The following is a 20,580-nucleotide window of genomic DNA, read 5'->3' as shown; positions in this document are numbered from 1 at the left end:
CTTTGATACCAAAAATAAAAGAAAGTTTCAAAATGGTTTAAATTTAAACGACTTATTTAAAAAAAAAAAAAAAAACATAAAAACTTAAGTGAAGTGAAGAACTAGATGAATTATATACTAAGACACATAAGTATTGTCCAATATTTTAATGTGCTGACGTACGAGCACTTTTCTGAAAAATAATGGCATGTACGTATGCAACTATGCATCAAGACTAATATTCTACATACAACTTGTCTTCTACCTTTAAGGTATTCCGATTTTCAAATATAAAATAAACAATGCTAGTAGATAATGTTGTTTATAGATCATGATCGTGAATGATACAACTGAAACCAATGAAAAAGTTCATATATATCATTTCAAATCTTTTTCCAAGTTGGAATAGGATATAACGCTAGGACAACAAATGCAATATAATGTACGCAAGTATTTTGTACCCAAAATACACCTATTGTTTACAAATCAAAGTGCTATGCTGTGGCTTGGGACTCATCGTTTAGCTCAAATTTATTTTGGTGTTTTTGGGTGGCCATAGCTACGACTGAAATAAACGGCATGAACAACGTTGATTCAACAAACACAATAGAAAATTTGTAAAGAGTAGCGTTAAGCCTCTTATTCTGAATATTGATGTTCAACATTGTTTTTTATACTGTGACTCTGATGAAACATTATCGTATCTTTTCTTTGTATGTGATTTGTCCCATAAGATGTGAATGTGTGATATGCCGTTTTGTAATGGCTAGGTATGTAAAATGCTTTATTGAATAATCAAGTCATTCATACCCAACAGTTTAGCGGTTTATAGGTTCGTTTCTTGAATCAACTATCTGGTTTATAACTATATAGATCATCTAAAGGCTCTGTAATGATTTAAGGTGAAATTTATTGTGCGTTTAGTTTATGGATCTTTAACTCTTTACTTTGTTTGAGTTAAGTTAAGACACACATCCATTTTTATTACTTTTTGTCAACCAATACCAAAAACATTATCATCTCAGCCGTGAGTTTCTACTAAAATTCCACTAGCATTATATTAATGTAGACAGTAGACACATATCAAAGCATTCCACTTGTCCACCATTGAATGTTGAGATAACAAACTATTTAGTGGCTTGATTAAGCTAAAAGAAACTCACGTATCTTATCTAAGCTCATCTAAGCGTTGTTGGGGAAACCTATTTGTTTTTACTTCTGAGTAGACCAATTAATAAAAGGAAGTCAACACTGACTATTACTACAATACAAAATCTGACGTCAAAATCAACTGAACAAGTGTCTAGAAATAGCAATTTCTGCACATTTAGTCAGCAAGAAGCTATCTCTTGAAACTGCAAGCCACCACACATTCAGCATCAAGTAAAGGAAGCAAATCTTCTCAGTTTACTTTCAACGTAAGGTAGCAGAAACAAGGAATATTATAAGTACTTTCCAATTTATCACACCAAGACAGAACATGTGTAACTGCTTATTTCTTTGCCATTTTAAGACATGATTGAATAAAGGCATGTTAATAACTTTTAGCTTCAAATAATAATAAAACAAAAGATAACAATATTGCATTCATAAGAGAAAAAGGGAAATAAACCTTCAAGAAAATTTATACTAATGATAAAGGATAAAAGGTCTAATAACCGTACACGTTAAAAAAAAAAACTGTCAAAAGCTCTCCACATAGCATCATTTTGTACAGTGCGTAAAAGTTGTAAACTACCTCACCAATTTATAAACTTTACACCGCGAAAAAAGGCTTCTATGGTCATCATATTTTCATCTTCTCTGCATGGCACGTTGGTGTATTAAACATCTGAACCTCGTCTTGCTTGAAATTCTATGTATAAACTTAAAAGGCTACAAATGTACATTTTTGCAGTACAATCAACAACTTTATTTTCAATTACCGGAAACATATAGACTCGTTTTTTGATGAAGAAGCTCACACTAGGCTCAGTTAGCTAGCTGTACAAACGAACATTATTTTCTCTACATCACCCCTAAGCAGGTTGAGGAGTCTGTGCAGCAACTCTTCTCTCTGCAATGAATTATTTGACCGGTTAAAATAAACTAGAAATAAAGCATGTGATGAGAACATGAGTGAGAATGGAAAGGATTAGAGACTACCTCCAGCAGCAACAAGTTTCTCTACACGCGCGACGATATGCTTTCCATAGGTGTACTTTTTTAATGCATTCAAATGAACCTTGATTCGTGAAAGAATCAGCTCACGTTGATGGTCGTCACATGTTTCCAGCACCTTTTGGACAACATAGTTTGCAAACTGATCTTTCATCATCGCCTGTATACAAGAGGGAATATGATTTTAGCATTTTGTAGAACATATAGGAAAAGTCCTAACTCAACGAATGACAAAATCATCCGTTTTAGCATATTGCTAGTTATGAGTTAACTTAATTAAAGCATTCACAAGACTGACGATCAAAGAAATTATTAGGGTAATTGGAAATTCAAGACCGAAGACGTGATAGTGTCTTGCTTTATTTGTTAATCATATGTTATAAGTACAAAATATTTGCAGTTGTTTACTAATGGTTTATCTACGTTGGAGAACCATTTAAACACAAAAAGGTGAATTCTCCTCTCCGGACAAGGTTTTCTCCATAAAAAATATTCTTAATTCCCAAGTCTCTTGCCACTCGTACCAACTACATGTTATGACAAGAAAAGTCAAAAGGCTGTTACGAGTCCAGCTCATAAAATATGACTGGAAATAATGAGATCATTCATGATGGTATTAAACCTAAAACAAGGTCCAGTATAGGCATGGCAATGGGGAGGGGCGGGGACGGGTTTTGCCCTCCCCAAACCCAAACCCATAAAGTTAGGGTTTCCCCAAACCCATCCCAAATTCGAGTGGGGATAAAAATGATAACCCCAAACCCATACCCAACGGGGATCGGGTATCCCCATCAGGTTTCGGGTATCCCCATTACGCCTCTTTTCACATGAATTTAGATTATATTTTAGTTTTTTTTTTATTAAAAAAAAGTTAAATGTCCAAAATTATTTTCTCTCAACAATATTATTTTAAATAAAGAAAAAAAAAATAGAGAAAATGGTTTGTTTAATACTCAAATTAAAATAAAAAATAAATATATGAACCTAATTTAAGAGATTATTTAAGCGTTTCTAATTTAAAAGAGGTGAAATCTAATTTTTAGTATAAGCGGGGCGGGTTCGGGGTGAGTATCAATGTACCCATTACCAGCCCCAAACCCATCTTTTGAAATCAGGGAAAACCCAAACCCGAACCCAAACCCAGTCAACTCGGGTATTCCCCATCAAAACGGGTATGGTTTGGGTGGGTACCCGCGGGTATGAGTTTTATTGCCATGCCTAGTCCAGTATCACCAGCTTATGAGATAGTGGATTTAAAAATGTAGGCATTGCTGTCGACTGTTACTCTAAAATATAGAAAACTAGCAATACATATTAGATAGAGAGAGTTCAAAAAACCTGAAGAGGCTCATTTTCATCCGTGGTTCCAAGCATCTCACTGACTAGTATTTGGCGTTCTGAAGGACCACTGAAGGTCAAGCATTTCTCCACAACATTGGAGGCAAACTTTTGCTGACTCATTTGAACTATCCTCCCAGCTAACTCCTTTATTATAGTAGAACGCTCGTGAGGCTTTCCATGTTCCAGTACATGCTGTTATTAAGCGGAAAAGGAAACAAAACTCATCAACTCTAATGAATAAATGGAAAACTAGATGGACATAAAAGGAACTGATAGCAAACACTGTAATGTTCAGGATGTGACCGTGAAATTTGACGGCGTAGAGACCAAAAACCCATATCATATGGGAAGAACAAACCTCGGATGCCATGTTAACAGGATGATTATATAAAGCAATAGATTTTAAAAAGATGAAGAATTATATTCAACAGTTATCACTGAAGCATTACAATCATAATAAATGAAGTTAAATGATAAACAACAAAGGTTTCCAGTGGCTTCAATAGTCAGAAAAATTAAAAACCTGAACAACGTAGTTGCCATACTGATCCTGTGCTAACATGCTAACAGCTACTAAAATCTCATCCATAACTTTCTGCTGTGTTGTAGCGCTTTCGCAGTGCTCCAGTACTCTCTGCCATGAAAAGGTTTGTGATGTGACAAATGAATTTTAGGTTCTTATTAGAAATAACAGTAACATAAGCAGTTCGGAAATCTTACCTGAATCACACGACAGCCATATGGATGGGTTGAGAGTGTCACAACTTGATCAAAAAATGTTGAAATGATAAAGTCGATTGCATCTTCAGGGACACATTCAATACATTTCTGAATGACATGATTACCATTCTGATCACGTACACAGCGCATGATATTACCATCAAGCTCTTGAACCATCTCTATTTTCTGATCCAGATCAACAACTTCAATGGCCTAAATAAGGACAAACAATTGAAAAGAACAAACGAAAAAGAATGAGATATTCAAGAAATTAACAGATACCAAGACCTAAACATATCAATTATTGCCAACCTAAATCATCAATACCTTCTGGATGACCCGGCAACCATACATTTGAAGGCTAAGTGTCAGAACATGGCCAATAAGCTTGTTGGCTAATTCTCTTCTCTGGGGAGCAAGCCCATGCTCAAAAAACTGCAAGATATCAACAATTGGTAAAACCAGATCCATGAAAAGAATCACAAACTGAGGGAGTAATAATTTTTACCTTCTGAACCACATAATTACCAAAGACATCAGTCATCAAAGCAAGAGCATGTGGCATGATTTCCTGATAAACCATGTTTTTTTCTTCTGTAGTTGCTGTTTCAAGCTTCTGTTGAATGAATCGGCTTCCATATTGATCAGCACTGCCAATGATAACAATAAATTCAATTTAATTTTCAAAGTAGCAGATTAAGAAAGCATCAAAAGACCAATAGGCAACATATATACCTGAATTCAACCACATGACCGGCAATTTCAGCAAGCTCAAAACACTTGGCTTTGTTGCTTTTAAACTCTTCCAACAGAGAAGATGCAAAGCTTTCATCTATGTTCCCGGCATCTAGATGCCAAGGTCCCATGACCCCAGCTAAGTTCCTCATTCCAGAAGCAAACCGCATGTTGTTCAGATCATTGTGCCTAATAGGACTTCCAGATCCAACCGGAGAACCAGAGTTTGCCATTGGACTTCCTGGATAAGACAACCCAACACCATATGCCTGATTTCCATAATAACCATGATGATTGGAGTTGCCTGATTTACCACCCAATGGTACGTTGTATTGCGACTTTTGAGGTGAGAGGACAGATCCAAGATAAGCTTTCTGAAGCTCAAGTAAATTCATGTATGAATTACCTAAGTAGTTCCTGTCCACCACAGAAGGGTCATTAAGAGCTGCAAGTTGTGCTGCAGCATACTCTGATGTCCTCATGTATTGAAGATACATCGGATCAACAAACGGAGCCTGAAGAGCCCCACCTGCAATTTGATTTCCCATCCGACCAAGACTATGCACATCAGGAGAACCACCTCCAGAAGCCAAACCAGCTCCAAGAATTCTCGAGTCCATTCCAGGGGATGCCATTGCTGATGCTGCAGCAACGTTTTCAAACAAGGGTGGCAGATTACTGGTGCCATATTGGTTAGTCATCAAGGATGTCAGTGCTGGATTTCCGGCATAACCACCTAGTCCATAGTTAGAAAATGACGAATTCATACCATCTAGAGACTGGTACTGTTGAGCTGGCAAATTACCTCCACTAAAATGTGAGGTAGGTGATCCTTTGAAATACGAGTTATTCGCAGGAGCGGTAGAGTTTTGTAGCTCAACCTGCCTATGCAGGGATAGATTATTGAGGTCTGACCCACTCCTACTGTTCTTAAGCGAACTCTGCATATGCCCTGATTCAGATCTTTTTAGATATGGATGTTGCTTGCCATGATCTTGACCACCCTGCATACCAAAAAGGTACCTCTGATGATTATCAACATCTGATTCAACCTGTGATGGCAAATGGTTTTCATCATCTGCTGACAAGTTCATCCCTGCTAACGCATTCAAAAGATCTGCCGACTCATTCTTGCCAGATGAAACACCGTTAAATGCATCCGGACTGACGACGCCTCTCTTGTCAGAAGCAGAACTTCTTCCTCCACCGATAGGTGTGAGGCACGGACTAGGAGCCCTAGCAATATGTTGTGGATCAGGAGTAGTGCTTCTTGACAATGAAGATCCTCCAAGTGCAGCAGCATAAGAATATGAAGCTGGCAGACCAATATTTTGTGTTGCAGATGATCCATGAGACAACTCAGCTTCAGAAGTACTTATGATATCAACATTTTCATCAAATGCATTACGACTTGCTGGACGAGAAGGAAAGCCTGTGACAGGTGTGTTACGCTCCATATCATCCTGCAAAATTACTGGTCATAAACTATGGGCAGAAGAAAAGAGATGCAAAATAAACAAATCTATTCACTAGCAAAACACCAAATTTTGATGATAGCGTTTAAATAAATATTCAGCAGATATAAGATATACATATACCAGATATAAGATATCTTTTTTTTTTCAAAAAGAAAAGAAAGAAAAAATATATTTTATAACAATATATATGGGTGATACAAAAATTCGGTGTAGACGTTTTCTTTACAATTTTGCCAGTGCTTCCAATGGTAGATATAAGATATACATACCAGTTACTAAAAGTAACTGAAAAATTAAATTTAGATAAAAGAGTGTGTAACTGAAAATTTAGATTAACAATTTTGTCCTTTTCTCCAAAGGTATACATATAGATACCAATCGTAAGAGAAAATTAAAATTCAAAGTTTGATAAGAGAGATAGTGAAACTGAAAATTTAGATAAGTTAAGAGTTTGAATAACTAACAGGTTTAAATAAAAAGATCAGACTGAGCCCCCAGAAAGGCTCGGCAATGCCCATTTCTGATGGTGCATTACAATGACAACTTTCAAACCGCAAAAAGAAACAAAGACTAATCAGAACAAATGAGAAAATGTGAGATATGCCCAAAACATAGGTTGCAAGGCCGATATAAACATGTATACTCTGCTTCAACACTGATAGGGATAAAAATGTGACATAAAATTCATGAAAACTATTCGATGCAAGTGTCAGCCACACAAGTCAAGTCAGTCACTGAGAGCTAAAAATGTAGTGATTTGAAACAAGTGAACAACTAAATCAGTTGTCAACCAAGCTTAAATTAACAACAGATAAAAACAAAGTGAGTTATTAACAAAGGATAAAATATTCAATAAGTAACAGATAGCAAAGAAGAGAAACAATCTACCTGAAAAATTTCAGCAAGGCTCTTCTGTTTGGTCCTAAGCCCCAAGCCAGGCAAACCGATTAAACCATCACCGCCCCATTCAGCGGAACCTCTTGTTTTTTCATTTTCCACCTCGTTCCTTTCTTGCTTCCCAAAGTTAAAACCCGGCGGAGTTGCAAACATTGACCTACCACCATTATCATCAGTCATGTTACCTTTCCTCCTATCTCCAATTCCACCTACAACTGATGTTCCACCTTTAAGTCTCTGTTGATACCTCCAATCCTCTTTTGACAACAAAGGAGGTGGAAGCCTAGGATTCAAATTCACATTGGAATAATAGTATTGAAGATAAGCTGGATCAGACCTAAGCTCTTCCTCAGAAACAATCCCATTCACATCTTTATTCCCATGAAAATCAGAAAAACCAGCCGTAACACCACCGCCAACCCCACCACCACCGCCACCAAACAACCCTCCAACAGCATTCAAAGAACCCTCCACAGTTGGAGGAGCTGATCCACTCCTATATATATTAAGCTCTCGTTCGCGATCATCGCCTTCTTGTCTTCGTTGCTCGCGAAGCAACATCCCTATTTCCTTCTCCAATTCATCACCATAACGCCCCTCCTTATTACCAATCATAGGTCTTCTTCCCAACTCAGACAACATTCTAGATAATCAAACAATAATCCAAAACTGATCACTACCCACCTCTAATTATTAAACCCTAATAAAAAAACAACCAAAAAATTCAAACTTTCTTAATCGCAAAACATAAACAGCTGAGTTACAGTTACTACAAACATAAAAATTTAAACTTTCAGAGTGATAGTAATACCTGAAGCTGAAACAGAACTAAATCAAACAGAAACAGAACAAGACAGGTGCAATAAACAGAAACAAAGAGGAGAGAGGAAATCAATGTGGCGGCTTGTTGCAAGAAACCTTAGGGTTTTGTTCCATCTCGAGAAAGAGAAAGGGACGATTAAATAACAAGCGATTATAGCAGCAGCAAAAACCCAACCCAAAAACAAAACCCAAATTTTAATTTCTTTTCATCTCATATTAAATAAAAAGTATAGAATATGTTTTCTGAAATTAAATCTTGTATTAAATCTCGTAAATATCCAGAATATTTTATATTATTTTATGTATTCCTAAACCTTAGGGTAATTGACCAAGTGATAACCGACTGATGCCAATACAAGAGAGAGAGTGTGTGAGAGAGATTTGGTTTGTTTTTGTTTTAATTTTGCCTCGTGTTTCACAACACAAAATCTGTGACCAACTGACACGTAGGTGAATTAGATTTGGCAGATCAGTAAAAACATGACAAAAGGACAGTAAATTTTGGCACCAGTTACTATTTTTTCTATAGATTCTGTTAGGTTTTGTTGTTATGAATGAATCATGATTATGTTAGTTTTCCCAATTTCCAAACTCTATTTTCATAGGTTCTGTTACTTCCCTTTTAATTACTCAAACTGGTAATAGAGGATGTTATTTCTAGTTACCAGCCATCCCAGATTTGTTCTGATTATAGCAATTGTAGTACTGTAATTCATTTTCTTGGGTTTGGCCCATTATGAAACCATTCCTACTAGTAGTAATAAAAGTAATTTATTCATAAATTCATTGCTAGGCAAACAAATTATTAACTTTTAATAATAAAAAATGTTAAACCGTGCCTTCGGATACTCGTTAAGCATATTATTAAGACAATTTTATTTTGAAATTTGTGTATTCAATATATTAAAAGTGTTAAAAGTTATATTACAAACATTAATTTTACCTTTTATTTCATTTTTTAGTATGTTTAACAAGTATCTCGAGGACACTTTAATGACATTTAATAATATGATACTCTATAATATAAAGAGAAGGTTTAATGGTCATAATAAGAGTGGGTAAAAAAATGATCATAATAAGAGATACACTAGTTTTTTTTTCCTTGCACATCAGTGTAATCTGGTTTATGAATCAGTTTCGACATTAAAAGTTTGTTTGGTACGAAGTAGATAGAAGAAAGGGGAGGGAATGTGAGAGAATATTTTTAATAAAGGGTAAAATATATTTATTTGAGAGTTTCTAAAAAAAATAATATAATATTTGAGAGACTTTTAAAAAAAAGAAGAATATATAATATTTGAGAGAGTTTCTAAAAAATATATATATAATATTTGAGAAGTACAAAATAAAAAAATTGAGAAGTGGAGTTTTTACAAAAAAAAATATATATATATATTTTATCCTTTATTAAAAATATTCTCTCATCTCCCCTCTATCTACTTCAAACCAAACAAACCATTGATTTCAACTCCCTCCCGATTGTAGTTGTGGGAAATTGAACTGTGGTCCTTCTTATCAAGTTTAGTACTAAATGTCAATCATCACTTAATCAACTAACGATTGGGAAAAATACACTAGTTTTGTCCCTAAATATAATATCTTTAAAAAATTAGGTTAAAAAAGTTAATCTTTTATATTATAAGCTTGTATACACAAGCAAACCCTAAACCCTAATTTTAAAAGTATATCATATCAAAATTATTGTTGACTATATTATTCATCACGAAATATTTTTATGTCTTTCCCGATCAATGATTTTTTTTCTACCGGATCATAAATTTAGAGAATAATTATCATGTGAGATTTGGAAAGTTATTATTATGTGTGATTTGGAAAGTTATATATATATATATATATATATATTCTCATACTATAACACCTTCAACAATATTGAAATCTATTAAAAAAAAAACATCTTTCACATTTCAATATCTAATGTTAATAATTTCACCACAATTCGACTTAATTTACTCAGATGTGTGTATAAACTTTCATTCTGTTTTGTGATTTATTATCTTTATTCCTGAAATCGATATTGTTTTAAAACTTTATGCTAACTTTATATATATATATATATATATATATATATATATATATATATATATATATATATATATATATATATATATATATATATATATATATATATAACAGGTCCTTTGAATCTCAATCCTTTATCTGATCGGGAGAAGTTGGTTAATGAATTGCAAATTAGATATCGGACCTACTACGTTGAGTTTTGCGTAACCCAAGTTAGTATAGTTCCAAATTTTTTAATAGATTGTTTTTTACACCAAAATTCTCAATTATTTATATTTAATTTTATTTTGTATGTTATTTCTATTAAAATTATGATACCGAGTATTGATATTATGATTTTCACACACGACACAATTTTGCATTTAGTGACAAGTCATAATGATCGTGTTACAGCAAATTTCTATACATATGGTAATGAAACCGACAAGTCACAATGTTTTGATTAAATAAAGATATATTATGATTGTAGATATTTGTCGGCATGTGAAGCTGCTTGGAAAATATTTTATTTTGATATACACTATAGAGAGCCTACGGTTGAGTGACTTAATTATCATCTTGAAGATGGGTACACTGTTTTATTTGAAGATAACGAGCGTATTGAAGACATTCTAAACAAACCAAAGAGTCGTACATCAAATTTTTTGGCATGGATGGATGCAAACAAGAAATTTCCAGAGGCAAAAAATTTAACATATAGTCAATTCTCAAGTAAGTTTGTGTGGAAAGAAAATTTGCATAAGTAGGCTCCAAGACAAAGAGGTTTTTCAATTGGAAGAGTTCACTTTGCACCACCTGGTGCGGGTGAAAGGTTTTATTTGAGGATGTTGTTAAACTACGTCAAAGGTCCTACTTCTTTTGATGAATTAAAAAGCGTGGATAATTTCAAATATGATAGTTTCAAGGAAGCCTGTTTTGCAAGGGGTTTGTTGGATGATGATAAGGAGTATATACAGGCAATAAAAGAGAAAAGTCACTCGGGTTCAGGAACTTTTTTAAGGATAATGTTTGCAACATTATTGGTGTTACGTCAGCTGACTAGGTCAGAAATAGTTTGGACAAATATTTCACATCTTTTGATGGATGACATTTTGCACAAACAGAGACGCTTGCTTGGTGCTCCAGGTATAAAATATTTTCACCTATTTCTATAAAACCATACTTATTAATTAGTTGTTTATTTTTTTACTCATGTAACCTTGTTTATATCACTTTTTAAATTATTTATTACGCAGTTTATTAAATTGTAGTTTTTTAAAATTGGGAAAAGAATTTTGTAAAAAAAAAAGTGGAAAAAAAATTGATATTTTTTATAAATACCCTTTATTTTTACGTTAATGTATCCAAACATAAATCAATTCTGTTTAACTCACTTTTAACCAAACTCAATTCTGCTAAATCATTTTTTTTTGCAATACAACCAAACACAACTATAGTCATGTTACTAATCACATTCATTATTTTGATTTCAAGATTTTAATATTAACCGATGATCAATTGATACAATATGCACTAGCAGATATTGAGATGATGTTACGTAGCTGTGGGAAGAGTTTAAAAGATTATCCTCCAATGCCTAGAGCAGACACATCATTAGTTCCTGATATACAAAATAGAGTTATACTAGCTCCTAAAAATTCAATAGTCGACACAATAAATGATTACATGTTGGATTTAATTCCTGGTGAAGAAAAAATATATTTGAGTCATGATACTCCAATCACACAAAATGTAGACGGTCAAACAGTGGATGATGTTCATACTCCCGAATTTTTGAACACGACTTCTACGTCGGGACTTCCAAATCACAAGTTGAGACTTAAAGTTGGAGTTCCAGTTATGCTATTAAGGATTTTGAATAAAAAATTAGGATTATGCAATGGAACAAGACTTATTATTACGAGATTGAGAAAACATGCTCTTGAAGGAAAACTTATTTCAGGAAGCAATATTGGTGATCAGGTTTTCATACCTAGATTTTCTCTGACACTATTTGACGTGAGAATTCCTTTTAAATTTCAATGGAGACAATTTCCTATAATGATTTCTTTTGCGATGACTATTAATAAGAGTCAGAGACAATCTTTAAAGCATGTTGGGATATATCCTTCGTCGCCAGTGTTTTCACATGGTCAGTTGTATGTTGCAATTTCAAGAGTTACTTCTAGAAAAGGATTAAAAATATTGATCATCGATGATGACGGTGAAGATACGACTAAGACTTCGCATGTGGTCTATAAGAAAGTTTTCCGTAATATAACATAATTTTCTTTGTATGAACATTTTTCCAAAATTATTGTTGAACTATCGTTTAATATTACTCAACTGTTTTCATATACCATACATTATTGAAATTATCATATCTTATTTAATCATTATATATCTTACAGCTAATCAGACCCGTGCACCGCACGGGTCGATGTTCTAGTTATGCTATTAAATTTGGATGGTTTCTCTCCCGACCCCCCTCATTTCTTTTCTACCCCCTGAATTTCCGTTTTTGCCCTTGGGGGTACTTCGGTTTATACGAACCAAATTTTTTTGTCATGCTAAAAAATTTCGGTTTATATAAACCGAAATATTGTGTTCCAATTTTTTTTCCAGCTTTCCTGCATAAATTCTGCATGAGACCCTTAACTTCCACAATTTATTTGAAATACTAAACGATGTCCGATTTGAGTAAATGACCACTCGTTGGAAAGCTTAGGGTGTCAAGAATACAAATATAATTTTTGTTTTGAGGGTTAACTATCCAATTGGTTCAGTTTGACGAAATAATGGGTACTGGTACAGAAACAAAGCATAAATTTTTCTCAAACTTGTAGGTAGATTTTCTCATACTATACTTAATGAAATTTAACAATTCCGGTGTCAATCTTGTAGTAAATGTTGTCTTCTTTACACTGGATAAAAAATTATTAGCATACGACTTATATTCAGAGAGCTATGATAAATTTACCACAGGTATCTCTACAACATTTTGCAGAAACTTTTCTCAAACTTGTAGGTAGATTTTCTCATACTATACTTAATGAAATTTAATAATTCCGGTGTCAATATTGTAGTAACTTTTGTCTTCTTTACACTGGATTAAAAATCATTAGCATACGACCTATATTCAGAGAGATATGATAAATTTACCACAGGTAGCTCTACACGAATTTTCACATAAATTTTCCTTCTTTTTGGGGGGTATATGTTATTTCGGTTTATATAAACCGAATTTTTTTTCCATGTTTAAAAACTTCGGTTTATATAAACCGAAGTTTGTTGGCAAAAATTTTTCATACCGCAAGGGGCAAAATGAGATTTTTGGGGCGTAGAAAAGAAATGAGGGGGGTCGGGAGAGAAAACTTCTTAAATTTGTTGATAAGATACATTCGTCTAAGGCCCAACTCGACTATTGGGTCAGGGCACCTGGACCGTCATGGCCATTTTGGACCTTATTCATAATTGTTCTAACTTGGCCCATTCAATGGGGGTGAGGAAATACAGCTACAACCCACTAGCCCGATAATTCAGGGGGAAATATCTTAAGGGCAATTATCAGATGACTAAGCAATAGTCACTAAGAGCATCTTCAATTGTGATGCCACTTTGGGTATCATATATTATTAACAAATGGTTCATACAATGCTATGTAATAGTTATGCAACTCATATATATTTTGCTCCAATGGTAATATCACTTTGGGTATCATACATTATTAACAAGTGGTTCCTTCTATATTAATTAATTCTTTTAACTTAGAATCGATGATATTAAATTGATGATACAGTACCTTAAATAAGGTACCATACCATCAATTTTGATATCTTCTATGCCACGTAATGAAACTCCAATGATAAAATAAAATAAGGTACAGATCATTAGCCTATGAAACTATCTTTGATACCCTTATTAGAGATACTTTAACGAAAAATACCTAAAAATTAGGAAGAGATTAAGGAGAGTGAGAGTTGAACTCACCTACTACTCCTCATGTTTACTCTACTATCACCTAATTACTTCGAATAATCTCTCAACTACTTCCTACATTATCTCCTATGATACTTCTATATATAATAATGCATCATAAGCATAAAATAAAAGACATCATAAATATTTTTTAAATACCAGTCCATCATAGATTACTTTAAAAAGTGATCCATATTAAAATTTGTCATAATAATAATAATATGGATCACTTTTATCAAGCAACTTAATTAGTAGCCAAAATTTTATACTCTAAAAAAATTTGTCATGATGATGATGATCATAATAATAATAATAATAATAATAATAATAATAATAATAATAATAATAATAATTATCAAGCAACTTAATTAGTAGCCAAAATTTTAAATTTATACTCTAAAGTAAATAAGTGGAGAATTCCGGGTGAAATTTTTTACCCTTACATATTATAATATCTCTACTTACTAAATTATACTCACATGAATAAAATAATAAATATATTAATAAGATGTTACTCCCTCCGTCCCAAAATATAAGACCTCTTTGACCATTGCATGTAAGCTAATATATAATTTTGATTACAAATATCTTTAATTGTGTATTAGTAAAAATTATAAAAATTTGATATTTTGAAAATATTTATCAAAACAAATCAAACAAGATCTTATATGATAATATTTGCATTTATACACTTTTAAAAAAATACGGTCAAAACAAGACATATAAATAGTGTATTTAGTCAAACTGAGTTTTATAAAATGGGACGTAGGTAATATATAACATTTTAATTATCACATAAATTGATACATCGGGAAATTATAAACGTAATGTTACCCAAAATAAAAAAATTTGGAGTAGCCATTGGCACCTAAGGGTTACCCTTGACTGCTTATAAACCAAATGTGTGATTTGATAGATTTGGATTTTCTATGACTAACAATATTTCAATCTGGAATATTGTTGGATCAAAATCTCTATATTTCATACCTTAAAAATTCGGGTTCAAATACAATGTTAGAATGTGAGTTATTTGATCTCACTCTAATGATCCAAGTTGGTGATTACATGAAAACAAGAAATTCAAATCCTTACTGAATTGAGAATGACATATTACAAGAAAATAAGAAGTCATGCATGTACCCGCTCACTTTCTTCAAGTAACTATACTGAAATAAGGACAATTGATTATTGTGCCAATTCCCCCAAGGTATCAACTCCAAGTATCGACTCAACATTCAAATCTTTCATCTACATTTTACGGGGAAACGGATATTGTGCACTTGAATTTTCGATGCAATCATTTTATAACTGTCTGATTACGATCGGACGATTTAAATAAATGCAGTCATTAAATGCAATTTTTAAATCATGACCGTCCGATCAAGATCGAACGGCTATAAATAGCATGACTGAATGGAATCCGGATCCACATTTCACCATTCAATGTCTCCTTGAGTTTATTGTTCTCTTCCTTTACTAAAGGTTGTTATCAAGATATCATTCACATATAGAATTAGGTACATAATGACTTTCTCATTCCTCTTAAGTCAGTACTATATATACACAACTATCATGTCCACTTCTTAAAAGAAAAACACACCTTTAGACTTGTCCTAGGAATTTTCTTCAACACATACAAAAATTTATTCACAAATATACCTTAGACTTGTCAACCACAAAAATATTTTGATTGTTCTATATAGATTTTCCCTTCAAGGTTTCCATGTAAGAAAGTAGTTTTTACTTTTTACATTCATTTGTTCCAACTCAAAATGGTATTGATTAACGATGGTCATATAAGTACCCTTATGAAACAATTTTTATCCCAATGAAAAAATACCGTTATTAGTGAAAAACATCGCTGTAATCAATTCCTTTAACTTGAATAAATGCTTCGTCACAACTCACAAGTATTAATTTATCCCTTGTTACACTTGGTGCATTAATTTTAGGTGTGTGTGATGGTGTGTTTTAGTCTTACTTAGTGATTTTTTTGTATTTATTCTTATATTAAGTGCCTAATTTTTAGTATTTTTTGAGACAATCAAAGATAAAAAATAAAAAAAGCTTTCGAGTAAAATGAATTTTGTAGGAAAAGTTTTGTTTAATTATTGAAGCTGATGTTTTTATTGAATATGAAAACATGATTTTTTTGTTTAAATCTATTTATTACGGAAAATTTCAATGCAATGATGATCAATTTTCGATCAAAATTTATATATCTTGCGGTCAAATTTTGAATTATCGAAATTCTTTTTTTTTTTTTTGAACAAGTTAAAATGAGCCGAGGTGGATGAAGTAAGATTACAATAGAGTCCAGTAAAAGAAATCCATAAAGCAAATTATTCAAGGCCCAAACAAAGCAATTGACTAGATCACCGACTATGGTAGCTTAAAGCTAAAGTGTTACTCGTCGACTTCAACCACCGATAGGAGAAAATCTTGATCTTGTCCAGCATATGATTTAATGAGTTTGTTGAGCCTCTAAACAATTTATGGTTTATTTCGTTCCACATAACTCAAACGCAAACAAACCAAATGAGTTGCATGAAAGAACGACACTCTCGGGCACCACCTGATGAATAAGCAAACTGAACAAAGTAATCATATAAAGTATAAGGATCCACCAATGAAAAGTCAATCCAAGAACGGACGAGAGATCAAAAAGAACCAAAAGTGTTGCAGGAGATGAATAAGTGTTGAGCCGATTCGACTGCTCCGCATCTAGACATGCAACGACTACTCTACAATTTTAAAAAATGTCTTGTTAACATGTGCATATATGACACATGATAAGATATCTTAATATAGAAAACTTAACATTAAATGATACAAGACATTTAATATTTGAAAAGTTAAAATGCACAAATTCTAAAACATATTCCTTAATATGTGTCATATATGCATATGTTAACATTCTTCTTTAAAAAACTTTTGTGACATATCCTAATTTTAAAGTAAATAAGAAAAAGAAAGAAAATTAAATTAAATTTATTCAAAAAAATAAAAATGTAAAAGAGCTAAGAATATAGAGAGAAAAGGAAAAAAGGATGCGTGAAAGTGAAAAAAAGGAGTGCAGTGGTGGGACCACAATGGTCAAGAGTACAATTGTGATGATATAGGAAAGTTGTTTAATGCTTTGCTTGCTTAGACCAAAAAGACCAACTTGAACGCCATGTCATAGCCGTATCATGACGGAGGACCACCTTCATTTTTTCTTGGTTTAAGGAATCTTAACTCCGGTCACAGCCACAGTAATGCCATTTCGGATATTATTTCAATTCAAATTCGGCGTCTCTTGCAACTTAGTCAACGGTCAACACATAACATTTTTTTTTGACAATAAATATATTACCTCCTTAAGTCGGGGCTCACATTTTGTCAATTCAATAATTCAATAACTAATTAATAATTATCCTAAGTGTAAGTATAATTTTTTTATATGAAAGACTCGTGTAATTTTTTTTAATCAAATTTATGGATTAGTGGATTACTATTACAACGAAATAACAATCATAATAATAATAATAATAATAATAATAATAATAATAATAATAATAATAGATTGGTCAACAAATTAAAAAAAAACAAAAAATGGATTGATTGGTCAACTTGTAAAAAAGAAAAGAAAAGATAATTTAATTAGTTTTTAGTTTAACCATTTTAATCAGGGTCATTTTCGACTATTTGGAGGCCCTACTCGAATATCTCGAATATTAAAAATGACTCTTGATAAAAAAAATAACCTAGTGGTTAAAAATTATAGCCTTAAGATGAATAAGTGAGATTACCAAGGTTCGAACCATGACTTTCTGCATATATAATGCAATGTCCTGTCAATTGAGCTAATCACTCATTTATTGAATGCATAAGTTTTAAGATAATACTTCCACATTTAATTTCTTAACATGTGTTATGAGGACACACATTAATAGTACTCTTTTCGTTGGAAAATATAAACAAAAGTTAGTCAACAAAAAAAAATGTATTTGGTCCAAATCTTTAACCAAATACATAAAGTTTCTTTAACTCATATTTACTTATATTTTGTGACGGAGGGAGTATTTTTCTATTATTTCCCGCTACACGTACACCTGATACATAGGTGTGGGCCAACCCTGGTTTTAACGACCAATAATCAATTTTATCTCATTTCAATCCAATTGAAATAACTATTATTCTGATCATTGGTTTGACATGCAACAATGTTAAAAAATCTATTAAGAAGAGTTTATCATCCATTTAAATCCACAAAACAAGAGATTAATTTTTTGAAGAAGCTAAATTAACCACCTAAATTGACACAAGAGAGAATCGAACATGTGACCTCAATGAGGAGCACACTCCCAAGTTTCAAGGCAATACAACCGGACCAACCAAAATGAGTTCAAAACAAGAGATTAATCTATGCAATTATGCGTAAATATTCAGTTTATGCCAAAAATTATAATTCAAAACAAGAAAAAGTAAATTTAATTAGTTTTTAGTTTCATTCCCATTTTTTAAACATAAGTCCAACAATTCTTATTATTTTCATCCGTAGGTCACCAAATTCGTCACACTTTTTTTATTACTACTAATTTTCAACAAGTAAACACTAGTTTTTTAGTATAAAAATTAGTGAGAAAATTAGTATAAACCAATATAATAATCAGTGAGAAATTGCTTTGTTTGTTCCATTCCAAATTTCTAACCCGAAACGCGTGGCTTAACACGCAAACGTTTCTCGTCTCATTCTTCACAGTTTCACACACGCTCCTCTCTCTCTTTCTTTTATTTCAAAATCCCTTATATTGACCCTTTCCCTTTACATTTCATTTTTCATCTTCACACACTTTCTTTCTTTCTCTCTCTCTCTTGCGAAATCGAAGAAGAACAAAAAAAAACAAACAAGAACACAATGAATTCAGAAACGCAACTCGAAACGGCGTCGTACTGGTGCTACAGCTGCACACGCTTCGTTAACCTAACAGATCACACCAACATCGTCTGTCCACACTGCGATAACGGTTTTATCGAAGAGATCCAAGCCGGCGACTCACCTCACCACCGTCTCAGTCCATTTCCCGACGAAACCGTTTCTTCAAGAAGACAAGGCTTCCGCCGCCGCCGTCGTGACGCTGGAAGTCGTTCACCTTTCAACCCTGTCATCGTTCTCCGTGGAAACGGTGAAGACGGTAACGATCAAGACGGTGGTAGCGCTTTTGAACTTTTCTACGATGACGGTGACGGTTCTGGTTTACGTCCGTTACCACCGACTGTTTCGGAGTTTTTACTTGGATCTGGATTTGATCGGTTGTTGGAACAGTTTTCTCAGATCGAGATGAACGGTTTTGGTCGGCCGGAGAATCCACCGGCATCAAAGGCGGCAATTGAATCTATGCCGACGGTTGAGATCTCTGAGGCGCAAGTTAGCTGCGATATGCACTGTGCTGTTTGCAAAGAAGCTTTTGAGTTAGGCGTGGAAGCGCGTGAGTTACCTTGTAAGCATATCTACCATTCCGATTGCATTCTTCCATGGCTTACTGTGCGAAACTCGTGCCCTGTGTGCCGCCACGAGCTTCCTTCGGATCTTAGTAACCCTATTGAAACTAGGGTTTCTGGTCAAATTGATGAAGAAGCGATTGGATTAACTATATGGAGGTTACCAGGTGGTGGATTCGCTGTTGGAAGATTCTCCGGCGGAAGAAGTGCCGGGGAGAGTCATTTTCCAGTTGTGTACACTGAGATGGATGGTGGACTGAATGCAAATGGAGCTCCGAGAAGAATTTCTCGAACGGTTAGAAGCCATAGGGTTACTGAAAGCCGCGGAATTGGAAGAGTTTTTCGTAATTTTTTTTCATTCTTTGGGAGGAATGGTTCTTCTAGGTCAAATTCTGGTTCTGAGAATGTGTCTGTGAGTAGAAGCCGTAGAATAGTGAGTTCAATTTTTAATAGAAACTGGCGAGGAAGTAGAAGAACTATGGAGTTGGAAGATTGATTGAATTATGTAATAGCATTGACATAGCAATTTTGCTAAAAAAAAAATACAATTTTTTTGTTATTCATTTTCAGTTAAGAGATTCTCAGATTCATAATGTAAATAGCTTGTAATTAGCAAACTATAGAAGCAGGTTTGTTTAGTTTTCACTTCTCGGTGGAGACTCTTTTGGTTTCATTCAAATTCAAAATCAATAGAAGCTATGCTTTTTGTTTGTTGGTCATTCAAGGTTGCAATTTGAAACTTGAGAACTGAGAAAGGTTAGCTTTTGCATCTTCTGGTTGTTGGCATGGTGGCACCAGCTGTTTGTGGTAGTTGACTGGACATGCATTAGGGTAAAGCAGAATAATGCTTTATTCCTCCATGAACTTAATTATTTGATTTGTTTATATGATTATATCATGTTAGTCACATGCTATTTGTGAGAATTCTTTCAATATCATGTTTTTTGAGATGCCTCTCTCAACTTGC

At 33.4% G+C, this 20,580-nt stretch overlaps 2 protein-coding genes across 3 annotated transcripts; one reads left to right on the top strand and one right to left on the bottom strand.

Annotated features, from left to right (window-relative positions):
* Window positions 1–1,565: 1,565 nt before the first annotated feature.
* On the bottom strand, window positions 1,566–8,760 carry LOC123918597 (pumilio homolog 2-like). Of its 2 annotated transcripts, none has more exons than XM_045970672.1 (10): window positions 8,122–8,760; window positions 7,302–7,953; window positions 4,936–6,398; window positions 4,709–4,850; window positions 4,528–4,635; window positions 4,201–4,413; window positions 4,004–4,114; window positions 3,478–3,672; window positions 2,125–2,299; window positions 1,566–2,035 (listed from the first exon to the last, which is right to left on the bottom strand). In XM_045970672.1, the coding sequence occupies exons 2-10, from the start codon at window positions 7,950–7,952 to the stop codon at window positions 1,998–2,000; spliced, it is 3,096 nt and encodes a 1,031-aa protein (XP_045826628.1). In that variant the 5' UTR covers window position 7,953; window positions 8,122–8,760; the 3' UTR covers window positions 1,566–1,997. The 2 variants fall into 2 exon arrangements, with proteins under 2 accessions (XP_045826628.1, XP_045826629.1); XM_045970673.1 differs by having other exon boundaries at window positions 7,302–8,010; window positions 8,122–8,752.
* A 10,038-nt stretch (window positions 8,761–18,798) lies between these two features.
* On the top strand, window positions 18,799–20,332 carry LOC123918595 (E3 ubiquitin-protein ligase RDUF1-like). The gene has a single exon (XM_045970671.1). It carries the CDS (start codon window positions 19,030–19,032, stop codon window positions 20,107–20,109), a length of 1,080 nt encoding a protein of 359 aa, XP_045826627.1. The 5' UTR covers window positions 18,799–19,029; the 3' UTR covers window positions 20,110–20,332.
* Window positions 20,333–20,580: the final 248 nt, after the last annotated feature.

Source organism: Trifolium pratense, linkage group LG3 (genome assembly GCF_020283565.1).
Source record: "Trifolium pratense cultivar HEN17-A07 linkage group LG3, ARS_RC_1.1, whole genome shotgun sequence".
Taxonomy (NCBI): domain Eukaryota; kingdom Viridiplantae; phylum Streptophyta; class Magnoliopsida; order Fabales; family Fabaceae; genus Trifolium; species Trifolium pratense.
This window is presented reverse-complemented; position numbering and strand designations above follow the sequence as displayed.

Coding starts and splice junctions, on each gene's coding strand:
- LOC123918597 (XM_045970672.1), bottom strand. CDS start 7,952: ATGTTGTCTGAGTTGGGAAGAAGACCTATGATTGGTAATAAGGAGGGG. Junction 4,115..4,200: donor ATGGCTGTCGTGTGATTCAG/GTAAGATTTCCG, acceptor TTTTCATGGCAG/AGAGTACTGGAGCACTGCGA. Junction 2,036..2,124: donor GAAACTTGTTGCTGCTGGAG/GTAGTCTCTAAT, acceptor AATTCATTGCAG/AGAGAAGAGTTGCTGCACAG.
- LOC123918595 (XM_045970671.1), top strand. CDS start 19,030: ATGAATTCAGAAACGCAACTCGAAACGGCGTCGTACTGGTGCTACAGC.